Source organism: Salmo salar, chromosome ssa18, assembly GCF_905237065.1.
Source record: "Salmo salar chromosome ssa18, Ssal_v3.1, whole genome shotgun sequence".
NCBI classification, from domain to species: domain Eukaryota; kingdom Metazoa; phylum Chordata; class Actinopteri; order Salmoniformes; family Salmonidae; genus Salmo; species Salmo salar.
In genome coordinates, this window is record NC_059459.1 from 78,457,588 (window position 1) to 78,471,234 (window position 13,647).

Sequence of the window (13,647 nt, forward strand, 5' to 3'; positions counted from 1 at the left end):
CCATGGTGGTGTGACTGAATTTAATATACAGTTATACACCAACACTAACCATGGTGGGGTGACTGAATTTAATATACAGTTACAGACCAACACTAACCATGGTGGTGTGACTGAATTTAACAGTGACACACCAACACTAACCATGGTGGGGTGACTGAATTTAACAGTTATACACCAACACAAACCATGGTGGGGTGACTGAATTTAATGAACAGTTATACACCAACACTAACCATGGTGGTGTGACTGAATTTAACAGTTACACACCAACACTAACCATGGTGGGGTGACTGAATTTAATATACAGTTATACACCAACACTAACCATGGTGGGGTGACTGAATTTAATATACAGTTACAGACCAACACTAACCATGGTGGTGTGACTGAATTTAACAGTTACAAATCAACACTAACCACAGTTATACACCAACACTAACCATGGTGGTGTGACTGAATTTAACAGTTACACACCAACACTATCCATGGTGGGGTGACTGAATTTAATATACAGTTATACACTAACACTAACGATGGTGGGGTGACTGAATTTAATATACAGTTACAGACCAACACTAACCATGGTGGTGTGACTGAATTTAACAGTTACAAATCAACACTAACCACAGTTATACACTAACACTAACGATGGTGGGGTGACTGAATTTAATATACAGTTACAGACCAACACTAACCATGGTGGTGTGACTGAATTTAACAGTTACAAATCAACACTAACCACAGTTATACACCAACACTAACCATGGTGGTGTGACTGAATTTAACAGTTACAAATCAACACTAACCATGGTGGGGTGACTGAATTTAACAGTTATACACCAACACTAACCATGGTGGGGTGACTGAATTTAACAGTTACAAATCAACACTAACCATGGTGGGGTGACTGAATTGAACAGTTATACACCAACACTAACCATGGTGGGATGAGTGAATTTTAATAACTGATACATTAAAGTGAAGCACTGGTTGGCAGAAAACCAACCAACCACTGTAAACAGTTATCACTCAGTATGATGGTACTGTCTAGTAGCATCTGTGAGGTGTACTACAAAGCAGCATCAATGAGCTAGCCAGCTAGTTTTCATAAATAACCGCAAATTAATTGATTTGAGTTCATTCAAAACGCTGACGTGAGTGATTAACGTTGATCTGGTCAAAAGTAGTTCACTGTATTGGAAATAAGGTTCCTTTAGCGACGATATGAATGTCGGGTTTTATATGCCTGCACGTTGTCATGTGGTGATTCTACCATGCTCTGTTTTAGCTCTCTCTCTATGTAGTGGTGCTACCATGCTCTGTTTTAGCTCTCTCTTTATGTAGTGGTGCTACCATGCTCTGTTTTAGCTCTCTCTTTATGTAGTGGTGCTACCATGCTCTGTTTTAGCTCTCTCTTTATGTAGTGGTGTGGCCAGTGTTGCCAACTAATTTTCAGGGTAAATTTCTAGAGGCAGGTTGATGTGATGCAGAATACACAATAACGTTACTCAAATTGATTTGATATTTGTTCAGGTACAGACTCCCACTCTGTTCTGTACAATTTTCATTGAGACATGTTGATTGATGTTATAAGTTCTGTTGAAGATCAAACATTGGTGACCAACTATATTCATCGGGTTTGTCTCGTCTAACGCATACTGCTGCTGCAGCAGTCAGCCAACAATAATTTGAGTAAAGAGAAACTCGTTTGTGTCAGAGGGAAAATGCCTGCATTATAGCTTTGAGTCACTTTTCAAAAGTTGCTAAAAAGTTCCAAATACATTTGTTGCTAGGTGTTGATTGGGGGGAAAAAGTTGCCAGGGTAGTCTGAAAAGTTGCTAAATCTAGCAACAAAATTGCACGGATGGCGTCTTTGTCGTGTTTTGTCCAATATATAAAATAAAAAATCCCAGCTCCCCTCCCCCAGGAGGCTTTTTGGTAGGCCATCATAGTAAATACTAATTTGTTCTTAAGTTACTTGCCTAGTTAAATAAAATGAACATTGCTCTGGTCAAAAGTTGTAACGTAAACTAACTCACTTTTTTACGTCGCGCTGGTCCATACATTTGACCATATTTTAGCGCCCAAAAAACGTAATACTTCCAGATCAGCTGTAATATCAATACCATTTATAAAGCGCAATTTCTCCCCTTTCAACAAAATCAATGACGAGGCCTTCATGATGCCCACCTCTGCATGATTCAAGAAGGCGATGAGCTCCGTCGGGTCTTTTTAAAAATGGCGGGTGGGGAAGCTAAACCTATTGGGTGACACGGGAACCAAACCGGCTGCGCAGGGGCGCCATCGTGCATAAATGTATTTTGTCTCCCCAGGACTTGCAGCGCGTCTGCGTCAGAAATAGGAATGACTCCTATTTTTTCCCCTTGGCAACGCAGACGCTCGTTGACGTGCGTGAGCAGTGTGGGTGCAATAATTGAATTACATACATTTTTTGAATCTATTTTGCAACACTCGCGCAAAAAAATGGCTAGGTATCCTCCTTATCCTGTCCCTTGTTTTCAAACGGTGAGTGAAGTCCTACACCTGGTGGAGAGAGTCTGTAAGACAGAATTAGATGCTTTATACGTGCTGTACTTTACGCCATTACCATGGCAATCAACGCTTGAATAGAAACGTATTTAACACCACAACGCAGTCAATTAGTTTTCTTTGCAGCCTCGTTTGAATGTCGCGGTTGTGCACATTTGTACAGAATGGGGTTAGTCATTGTGCTAGCTTTAGTTAGCAAAACTACCTTTAATTTACCTCATACTGGACTCTGACATAAAGTCCTCCGGATGTTCAGCATTTAACTGGCTCATAAGTGACTGGCTGTAAATTATAATCCTCAATGACAAGCATTTGTCAGATAATTATTTACACTTTTATATTTTAGTCATTTAGCAGACACTCTTATCCAGAGCGACTTACAGTAGTGAATGCATACATTTCATACATTTTTTTTTCTCCGTACTGGTCCCCCGTGGGAATCGAACCCACAACCCTGGCGTTGCAAACTGAGCCACACGGGACAATTATAATTTTATTTGTTAAGCTACTCTTTGATTTGATGGGCTCTATTTAAGAACCTATCCTCTCACAGAAACCAAACTATAACTAACATTATTTTATGATTCCTTCTCTAGAATACCTGATTCCAGACCACGAGACTGATGTACTTTGTGAAAATCCAGGTTGGTGAAATGTCAAGACACTGGCTTCATTTGAAATGATACTCTACTTCCCTTTATAGTGCACTACCATAGACCAGGACCTGTGCACTATAAAGGGAGTAGGGTGTGACTTTGGATGCAGACTCTTTCACTATCCCCTTTTGGCTGGCCAACTATACAAGATGGCTACTGGGACATGCTACAGTCCCAATGATGTTAAACTTAGCTCAGGTTGAACTGATGTGAAACGACATGAACTACTGAGTGACTGTATATAAATGCAGCAGTTAGTCATCGTATTTCTCAATCGGCAAACTAATACAATGTTTGCCTTTCCTTCTCCAGGGTTTGGGTGCTGTGGTCAGTGGAATTGCAGCGTGGACTCCAACATACTCGTAAGTTGTGTTTCTGAAACTGTCCCAAATGGCACCCTCTATAGTGCACTACTTTTGACCAGAGCTTTAAGGACCCTAGTCAGAAGTAGTGCACTAGAAAGGGAGGTCTTTCCCAGAATAACAATCGTTCTCTGCAACCACATGATAAACCTTTTGGAATCTCGTTTGTCTGAATTCCTGTTGATGTTAAATGACCTGACACCCTGCTGAGTAGTCTAGTTAAATGTCCTCTACATTTTTTTGTTTGTTTTACAGTTGACTGTCCTGAAACAAGATGGCTGTTCTGGGCTGCTTTTAAACCTCTACAGGATCAGTGTCCTGAAATCTGGACAGCTGCTGCTCAATATGTGACTAGAAAGGCATTCTAAACAACAGCCAACTTTCCGGGACATCGACATGTCTTATATCGTCAGAAAGCTTAAATATTTGTTAATCTAACCGCAGTATCTAATTTACAGTAGCTATTCCAGTGGGACAAAATACCATGCTATTGTTTGGGGATAGTGCACAACAACAAAACGCTTATCAATGCTACTTGTTTGATACATTCACCTCTGACATATTGGCTACACAACACGTCAATTAGCCTAATGAAGGTAAGCCGTCGTTAGGCACCAATGAGACCAGCGGTGTCCACTTGATTGACAGTCTTGGTTCAAGGACCACATATCATTTTGAAACCGATCTAGCTAGATAGCCAATGAGCTGGGCTTTCCAGCAGCATGTGAACGCCTTTTGTACTACAAACAACCATCATGCTAGAGCAGTGGGCAACAGTGTTCATTCGCTGGTGAAAGCAAACAGGACTCACGGTAGTTAATGATACGCAGTGGTTCGTTCTCTTCTACAAACTTTTGTCAAAACTAAAAAAAGAAAACATGGCTACTACTAGTGGAAAAGCTACATCCAAGTTTACACATTTGGATGAGAACATTGCAGAAATGGACTGGGAGAGTGACATAGAACTGATGGATGAGGACTCCATGAGTGAGTACAGTTTTGATTCCAGTGAGGAAGAAATGTTTTTGGAAGGAGAAGATCCACTTTTAGATCAGTAAGTAAAATAGGTTTTTGCATCTCATGCTAATGCAGTTGTTTAAATGGTTGCATATTCATTTGAGATATTTCTATATAGTTATATGGACCTGAGGCATATAATGTATTAGCATAGCCTATGTGTATTTTCTGTTGGCTATGACATGCTGTTGTTTTTGAGTGTCTTAATGCCTGTTGGTCCACATATTTCATTATAGTGATTGTGTTCCCCATACTCTATATAATATAGATGAGTGCTGTGTATTTGATATATTGACGCAGTGCTCACTCCCTGCTAAAATAAAGGTTAAATAAAATAAGGAATAGGAACTTGAGTTCTAAACATTTTATTTATTTTTTTAATCCTCAATAGATGTAGAGACTCTGATGACCTGTGGGAGCCACCTCCAAAGAAACCACATTCAAGTCCATCCCACACTGATTCAAACATAGGAAGTGGTTCCTCCAGTCTGACCCCTGCTGCTGTCTCTGGCTCCACACCCACCCGTCCATCTAGAGGTGTTATGAGTCCAGACCAGAAGCGGAGGAGGGCCAGTGTACCAGCGGCAACTTCAACCGAGGGAGAGGACCGTTGGCGCACTGTGCTAGAGGATGATGTGGAGCCACTTCCACCAACATTTAGACCTAAAAGGCAGCCAGGACCTCAGCTGGACATGACTGGAAAGTACAGCCCCCTTCATCTTTTCCAGCTGTTTTTCTCCTTGTCAGTTCTTCGTTTGCTTGTGTCTAACACCAACAAGTATGGGGCTAAGAAGCAAGCAGGCAAGAAAAAGGCATGGAAGCCCATTTCCATCCAAGAATTATACTGTTACATCTCACTGGTCATTTATATGGGCGTTGTGAAGTTGAAAACCCTGAAGGACTACTGGAGAAGCTCAAGACTCTACCAACTGCCTTTCCCCACAACTATCATGTCTTGTAAGAGGTTTCTGACTGTCTCGCGGGCGCTTCATATCAGTGACCCACAAGCTGACGACAACAATGACAAGAAGAAGGGGACAGCAAGCTTTGATAGGCTCTGCAAAATCAAACCTCTCTACTCCAGCATTGTTGAGGCCTGCAAGACCCATTTTCAGCCTGCCCAGAACCTGTCCATAGATGAGAGAATGGTAGCCTCAAAGGCCAGAATTGGCATCAAACAATATATGCCTAACAAGCCAACAAGATGGGGTTACAAACTGTTTGTTTTGGCAGTTCTGCGTGTGCCTAACTTGAATTTCTTTTTTATGAGGGAAGTCCATCTCAGCCACCGGTATGGACTTTTTGATCCTATATTTCCACTGCTGGGGACTAACTGTTTTGGATAACTTTTACACAAGCCCTACTCTGTTTACAGACCTGAGGAAGCTGAATGTATGGTCTTGTGGAACCATTCGTCCCAACGGAGTGGGTTTTCCCAAAACAAAAGTAAACGACATGCCTAAGAGGGCTGAAAGGGGTACCATGAGATGGATTCGTAAAGATGACCTGCTCTTTGTAAAGTGGATGGATGCCAGAGAGGTGGTCATGTGCTCCAGTATCCACAAATCGTACAGTGGCGATCACATCGGCAGGCGTGCGAAGGACGCTAATGGGACATGGACCAAGAAAGCTGTCCCCGTTCCAGCTGCTGTAAAGGATTACAATAAGAGCATGGGAGGTGTGGACCTGTCTGATGCTCTCATAGGCTACTACAATGTTCTCCACAAGACAATGAAATGGTACAAGACATTGTTCTATCACTTCATCGACATTGCTGTGGTGAATGCATTCATCCTCCAGAAGGAAATGGCTAGGATCTGTGGAAAGACCCCCATGACACAGCTAGCCTTCAGAGAGCTGCTCATCCAGGAGCTTGCTGACTACGGCACAAAGTCCACTGCAGCACCTTCTGTCCCCTCTACCTCTGTCCCCTCTACCTCTGTCCCCTCTACCTCTGTCCCCTCTACCTCTGTCCCCTCTACTCCTGCCTCCAGTGATGTTCACCTTCCAAAATACATCACTGCAGACCTGAATGTGCCTCGGGGCCAAAAGGGCTCAGCATGGAGGCGTCGTTGTGCTCTGTGCAAAATGAAATCTCCCATCACCTGCACTACTTGTGCTGTTACCCTCTGCTTTACAGCGGAGAGAAACTGCTATGGGTCTTGGCATCAGCAGCTCAATCTGGTGTAGAGGACTGTGGGTGTTCTAAATACTCTAAATGTAAATATGTTTTTTCTCCCTTTGTTTGTGGTGTGTACACTTCTGACATTAGAGCAGCGTTGGCTGCTAACTTGGCCGTTTATCTTAAATACTTCACTTCTGTGTTTTGGGAGGCATTGGATCAGCGTTCTCGTCTTATCTCCTGTTAGTAACTTTTATATAGGGATGCTAATGATCCATTCTGTATGACATTCCTGGGAGTGTGTAAACTTAGTTTTATTACTAAAGCATTTTAGTATGTTCTCTATAGGTATGTACTTTTAAATGGACCAGTTTGGCCACTTGGGTACATTTGGGAAAACTCGTGAGGGAAACCTGGGAAACTTCATACTAAACATTATGTAGTTCTGTCATTCTTGAATGTAACTTTGCACACACATTGTTACCCTGTTGTGGACAACAAAAAATATAGAAAAGCAATGTTTTTTTTCTGTTATCTTTTACTATTGTGTTATATTGTCCTGCATTATTCTCATCCCTCCACAGACTTCAAAGTGGTTCCTTTCAAATAGTATCAAGAATCAGCATATCCTTTCTTCAGGTCCTGAGCTACAGGCAGTTAGATTTGGGTATGTTATTTTAGGTGGAAATTGAGATGGATCCTTATCTATGCAGGTATGGATCCATCCAGTCTAAATGGATATTTTAACACCAGTCTTTAATATGTCCTAGAAGTGGTAGTTCAATGTGAAGTTTGATTTCCTTTTTAAATATTATTTTATTATGTACCAAACATTTCTATCAACTTTTTTTACTTGGCAGGTTTAGCTGTTTACAATTTGTTTGCAGTTTGAGCTATCCCGTCCCTCTGCTGAACATGATGAATATTCTCTTTGGAATCTCGTTCGTCTGAACTCCTGTTGAGAAAAGGAATAGCTGACTTCAGCAGAGGGCTACGTAACCCTGTCATAAAGGCTACATATGTTATGTCTAACCCCCCCCTCCTTGTGCCTGCCTGGTATCTGGTCCCCACCAAGAGATTATCTTGAAGCTTTTGTCTTAGGTTTCCTCTGTATGTGGCTGAACAGGGAGCCGTGATGCCAACTAGACTGGTGAGTTTTGGTTAATGAGTACGTTTGGTTATTGTCATGTGAAATGAATCTAGTCATTGTATCTTAACCAGAGCCTCTGCCTTAGCCACAAGCTATAACCAGTCTAGTGTTAATACTCACTGCAAACAAGGGTGAACAGTTGCTGTTTGGTAGTCATGGTGACTCTGGCTCCTGCTGATGACACCCGCACGCGTCTTACGCCCCTGCGTCGACGACAGAACCTGCAAAGGTGGACCCACTGGCGTTGCCATGGCAGCAAGGGGACAGCTGGTTGGGGTTACCAACTGTCTGATGGGACCAGAGACTCACACAAAATGGCTGTTGGCTCTGCGTTGTTGATCCAAAATGGCCGCCATTAGATTTAAGATCAAGAAGTAGATGCAAGATCATTCATGAAATGCTAGTCGCAGCACAAATCACTGGGGTTGATGGGCCACTCAGAATGTAGTCAGTTTATTTACTGTTTCTTGCAGTACCATCAATACAGTTGAAGCGGGATTGAAGTTAGGATACTGACTTCCAAATAACTAGTGTCCTGATGTAGTACAGGGCCCTTGTCAGCACTCCCATATTTCGTCTCTCAGGGTGGTAGTGCTGGTCTAGGATCAGTTGTCTTTCAGATAGTTGTGTTACCTCCCCAGCTGATTGGTTACCCCTCTGATCTATCAGCCAATAAAGCAGTCTTTAATGTCCTGCTGTTCAGCATGTTTATTTAGCCTCCTCTCCTTCAGGTCCTGATGGTGGTACCAGACTGGTCACTAGAAGATGCCTGTTACTGAACTACCTCAAGGTGTGTATGATCCACTTAACTTCTGTCCTTTATAATGTAGAAGTGATGATTTCCTGTTACCGCCCCAGTCTGATGTTCAGCTGACTGATTGGTTACTGAACTGATCTCCACTACAGCAGTGTGTTCTGGGGACCCAGAGGAGTGGTGGGTCCCCAGGATTAGATAATGCTGTGCTGTAGACTGATCTAATGTCGACCACTAGTTCTTACAACATCACTTAATAATCCCTCAACTCTCCTCCCCAGTTTGTCCTTGTGGGTCTGCAGTCTTCAGGAAGGTGTGTATGATTTTGTTTTGACAGCATCTTCACTCACTGACCCTCCACCTCTTGGACTTGCTACCAACTCCACCTACCTTCTACATACTCATTAATGTCACTGAGTGAACTACAATTCCCATGAACACTTAACTACAGCGCACACCCACCACATGGAACATTCTGGAATGCTGTACGTGATGATGGATGCACATGACAGTTGGTTGGCTTCTGTCCGGTGCTCTGTGGCTGGCATCAACCCAGGTTTCCCATCGGTCCTCCTGTGGGTTGGGCAGACACTGACAAGCCTGCTCTTTGTTAAGGGGCAGGGGTAAGGTGGGCTGCCTGCCTGGAGGGAGGGTGTCTGGGTGGGAGGCTTGGAGCCAGTCCTTGGCCCGCTGGATGGCTACAATGACTGAAGCTGGAGACTGATCTCATTTCAGAATGCTCTGCATGTAGTCTGCGGTACCTAATGTACTTCTACATAATGTTTAATTGTAATCTGTTCCTTCCAGGTCCTAACTGTTCCAGCCTGGCCACTGGAGAACTGTTGCTGCACTACCTCAAGGTGTGTAGGATCAACTTTCACTTTGATCTGTTGCCTTTAACTTCTGTCCTTTATAATGTAGAAGTGATGATTTCCTGTTACCGCCCCAGTCTGATGTTCAGCTGACTGATTGGTTACTGAACTGATCTATATTCTAGAGCAGTGTTTTACAATCCTGGTTCTGGGGACCCAGATGTAAGGCTTTCGTTTAGACAGACGGCTCAATGATGATCTTTCACTAATTAGTCTTAAATAATCAGACCCTAATGTTGACTGCAGGTATTTACTAAAGTAGCTTCAATATAAACTTCAGAGAAATAATCTAAATGTTATTGGTGAAACCCTGTTTTCCAAACACCCTGGTATACCACCCAAGCCTAGTTCTAGGGGGGAAAACACTTGTTGACAGTTGGGTCCCCAGGATTAGAATACACTGCTATAGACTGATCTCATGTCTCACTACTAGTTCATACAATGTCACTTCATGCTTTCCTACTTTCTCCCTCTAGGTTTCTGCCCCCGGGTTGAGGTCCTAGTGTCTGCAGTAAAGGTGTGTGACTTTAGACAGCATCTTAACCTCTCTAGGGTATGTGGGACGAAATCGTCCCACCTACTCAACAGCCAGTGGAATCCCGTGGCGCGATATTCAAATACCTTAGAAATGCTCAAACATATTACTATGACAAACATATGACTATTTTACACCATTTAAAGACAAGACTCTCGTTAATCTAACCACACTGTCCGATTTCAAAAAGGCTTTACAACGAAAGCAAAACATTAGATTATGTCAGCAGAGTACCCAGCCAGAAATAATCACACACCCATTTTTCAAGCTAGCATATAATGTCACAAAAAACAAAACCACAGCTAAATGCAGCACTAACCTTTGATCTTCATCAGATGACAACCCTAGGACATTATGTTATACAATACATGCATGTTTTGTTCAATCAAGTTCATATTTATATCAAAAACCAGCTTTTTACATTAGCATGTGACGTTCAGAACTAGCATTCCCACCGAACACTTCCGGTGAATTTACTAAATTACTCACGATCAACTTTCACAAAAAAATAACAATTATTTTAAGAATTATAGATACAGAACTCCTCTATGCAATCGCTATGTCCGATTTTAAAATAGCTTTTCGGCAAATGCACATTTTGCAATATTCTGAGTAGATAGCCCAGTCACGGGCTAGCTAATTTGACACCCACCAAGTTTGGCGCTCACTAAACTCAGATTTACTATTAGAAAAATTGGATTACCTTTGTTGTTCTTCGTCGGAATGCACTCCCAGGACTTCTACTTCATCAACAAATGTTGTTTTGGTTCAAAATAATCCATAGTTATGTTCAAATATCCTCTGTTTTGTTCTTGCGTTCAAGACACTATCCGAACGGTGACGCGCGGACGCATGTCGTGACAAAACATTTCAAAATATTCCATTACCGTACTTCAAAGCATGTCAAATGCTGTTTAAAATCAATTTTTATGCGATTTTTCTCGTAAAATAGCGCTAATATTCCAACCGGGAGACGTCTTTTTCGTTCAAACACTGAACATGTAAAATGGACTCTTCGCGTGCGCCCGTCTCATTGTTCTCAGATCGACCACTATCCAAATGCGCTACTGTTTTTCAGCCAGGGACTGCAGAGTCATCATTCAACGTTCTGGCGCCTTCTGAGAGCCTATGGGAGCCTTAGAAAGTGTCACGTTAGAGCAGAGATCCTCTGTTTTCGATAGAGGGTATAGAAGGCCAAGAAATGGTCAGAGGGGGCACTTCCTGTACAGAATCTTCTCAGGTTTTGGCCTGCCATATGACTTCTGTTATACTCACAGACACCATTCCAACAGTTTTAGAAACTTTAGGGTGTTTTCTATCCAGATCAAACAATTATATGCATATTCTAGTTTCTGGGCAGTAGTAATAACCAGATTAAATCGGGTACGTTTTTTTTTATCCGGATGTGAAAATACTGCCCCCTACCCTAGAGGTTAATGTATTGTCCACTCAGTGTAAATGTGTTGTAATGGAAAAGGGGGGCAGATCAATACTAGGAAGATGTTGTTAATGTCCTGTTGAATGTTCCTCTTGGATCATCACTCTGACCCATGCAGTTTGTTAGACACTGACCTGATGAGTCATCATTACCGCCCCAGTCTGATTGGTTACGCTCTGATCAAGTCATCTCATACCTTGTGTATTAGTCCCTACAGTATCACCAGGGTTTAATTCTCACACTATTTTCCCTCTAGCTCTCCTGTTGTACACCGGCAAGCCCTCTTGCACTCCTGTTTGGTCAGCAAGGAAGTGGGACGTCTCGTTGGAACTGGGGAGAACCAGGCCAAGTCAATTCAACCCTGTGACTGTTTTGATGTATAAATAAATCTACAAATTAATGCTTGTCCTATTTTTCTTTCTTGGTGGTAGTAAATCAGACTTGGTGAATTTGGCCATTTTGAATGAACCATGTGATGTTCTGAATTCAATACTGAACAATGTAACATTTCCTGTCATCTCATATCATTATGTAGTTATTCTAGGTGGATGCTAACATGTAGAAGTAACGTTGACATTTCACTGGCTATAGAAAGTTAACTGACTTCAATTATTTAAAGCTACTTATTTCTGAATGGATGTTATTGTGAGTAGCATGTGTAGTCATGTAGTGGGCTTTAACGACACGATGGGACCGTTTAATAATCTAGGGAATAAACTCAGTTTACGCTGTTATCAGTACCGACAAAGATGGTGGATAAATAAAGCGTACACTCAGTCCCGTTACCATGGGACGAAATGAAAATTACGGTATATTTAACTGGGTTTATCATGGACATCAATGTGCCACCTTGTAGTCCCGAAAACCCTAAATGAGTTACCTCTAATTCGTTCAACTATTCCTATGGTGGAAAGAATATGGTTCTGGGATCAGTGTGAAAACGAGGGTTAAAGGCGCTGCATGGTCAATCTGTTTACGTTGGTCGTGAAGCATTTACGGTGATTTGGTCTCTGCCGAAGTCGGGCCATTAATCATTTCGCCGAGCTGTTAAGGAAGTGAGTTTGTTTATACAGGACCTACCGTCAACTAATCGTATCAATTTGGAGCCATCAGAATTGTTACACATTGATGCGCACAGTTGTGGTAGGGAACTCAATTTGTGCTCTGACCACGACAAGCTAATAGAGCGTTTGCCCATTTGGGAGTAGTTTCCCGGACACGGATTGAGCCTGAGCCTAATCCGGGACTGCATTTACATTATAATTTTGGTGATTAACAGGAGAGAAAAAGTCGTACTGTACATTTATTCATATTGCGTACCGTTTAGTAGTGGTAACCACTGGATAGAATACCTGTATGTCTCTAGTGGTGAACTGGGGTAGTGCAGCAGAATGCAACCGTCTATAATCTTTATAACTCAGATGGATGGTATTTTCTGTGGCATTAAAAAGGTCTTCGTCTGACATTGGACATGGTGCCAAATAACCTTTCACCTGACTGGTGCATGCTTTCCTTAAAGGAAAATTCCACCCAAAAACGGTCTTTTGGTATTTGCAAAAAACATCAAATGGGGATTTCTGTATTTTGAAAGTTACATATCTTGAGAAGTTGATTGCTGACAAGAAACATTTTGGGACTATGTCACAATGGACTAATGAAACAAATACCAAAATAGTTTTTGGATGGAGTTTTCCTTCAACTGGTTTCTAAAACTCCCTGGAAAACTGTATTTTATGGTATTATTCTGTAGTGATGAAATTAAAACCTTTTCAAGACATGAAGTCAAACCGTTACACACCAACACTAACCATGGTGGGGTGACTGAATTTAATATATAATTATACACCAACACTAACCATGGTGGTGTGACTGAATTTAATATACAGTTATACACAAACACTAACCATGGTGGGGTGACTGAATTTAATATAGAATTATACACCAACACTAACCATGGTGGTGTGACTGAATTTAATATACAGTTATACACCAACACTAACCATGGTGGGGTGACTGAATTTAATATACAGTTATACACCAACACTAACCATGGTGGTGTGACTGAATTTAATATACAGTTATACACCAACACTAACCATGGTGGTGTGACTGAATTTAATATACAGTTATACACCAACACTAACCATGGTGGTGTGACTGAATTTAATATACAGTTATACACCAACACTAA

At 41.8% G+C, this 13,647-nt stretch overlaps 1 protein-coding gene and 4 non-coding genes across 5 annotated transcripts; all 5 read left to right on the top strand.

Moving 5' to 3' along the window:
* The first annotated feature begins 3,140 nt into the window (after positions 1-3,140).
* LOC123728672 (uncharacterized) lies at positions 3,141-6,617 on the top strand. Its single transcript, XM_045700612.1, has 6 exons — positions 3,141-3,194; positions 3,519-3,568; positions 3,824-4,622; positions 4,977-5,824; positions 5,961-6,470; positions 6,580-6,617. The coding sequence occupies exons 3-6, from the start codon at positions 4,447-4,449 to the stop codon at positions 6,615-6,617; spliced, it is 1,572 nt and encodes a 523-aa protein (XP_045556568.1). The 5' UTR covers positions 3,141-3,194; positions 3,519-3,568; positions 3,824-4,446.
* A 1,001-nt stretch (positions 6,618-7,618) lies between these two features.
* On the top strand, positions 7,619-7,690 carry LOC123728828 (small nucleolar RNA SNORD30). The gene has a single exon (XR_006760600.1). It is a non-coding gene; the product is annotated as a small nucleolar RNA SNORD30 (small nucleolar RNA).
* Positions 7,691-8,026: 336 nt separating this feature from the next.
* Positions 8,027-8,154, top strand: LOC123728855 (small nucleolar RNA SNORD22). The gene has a single exon (XR_006760627.1). It is a non-coding gene; the product is annotated as a small nucleolar RNA SNORD22 (small nucleolar RNA).
* Positions 8,155-8,682: 528 nt separating this feature from the next.
* Positions 8,683-8,752, top strand: LOC123728842 (small nucleolar RNA SNORD31). Its single transcript, XR_006760614.1, has one exon. It is a non-coding gene; the product is annotated as a small nucleolar RNA SNORD31 (small nucleolar RNA).
* Positions 8,753-9,527: 775 nt separating this feature from the next.
* On the top strand, positions 9,528-9,597 carry LOC123728837 (small nucleolar RNA SNORD31). Its single transcript, XR_006760609.1, has one exon. It is a non-coding gene; the product is annotated as a small nucleolar RNA SNORD31 (small nucleolar RNA).
* The last annotated feature ends 4,050 nt before the right edge of the window (positions 9,598-13,647 follow it).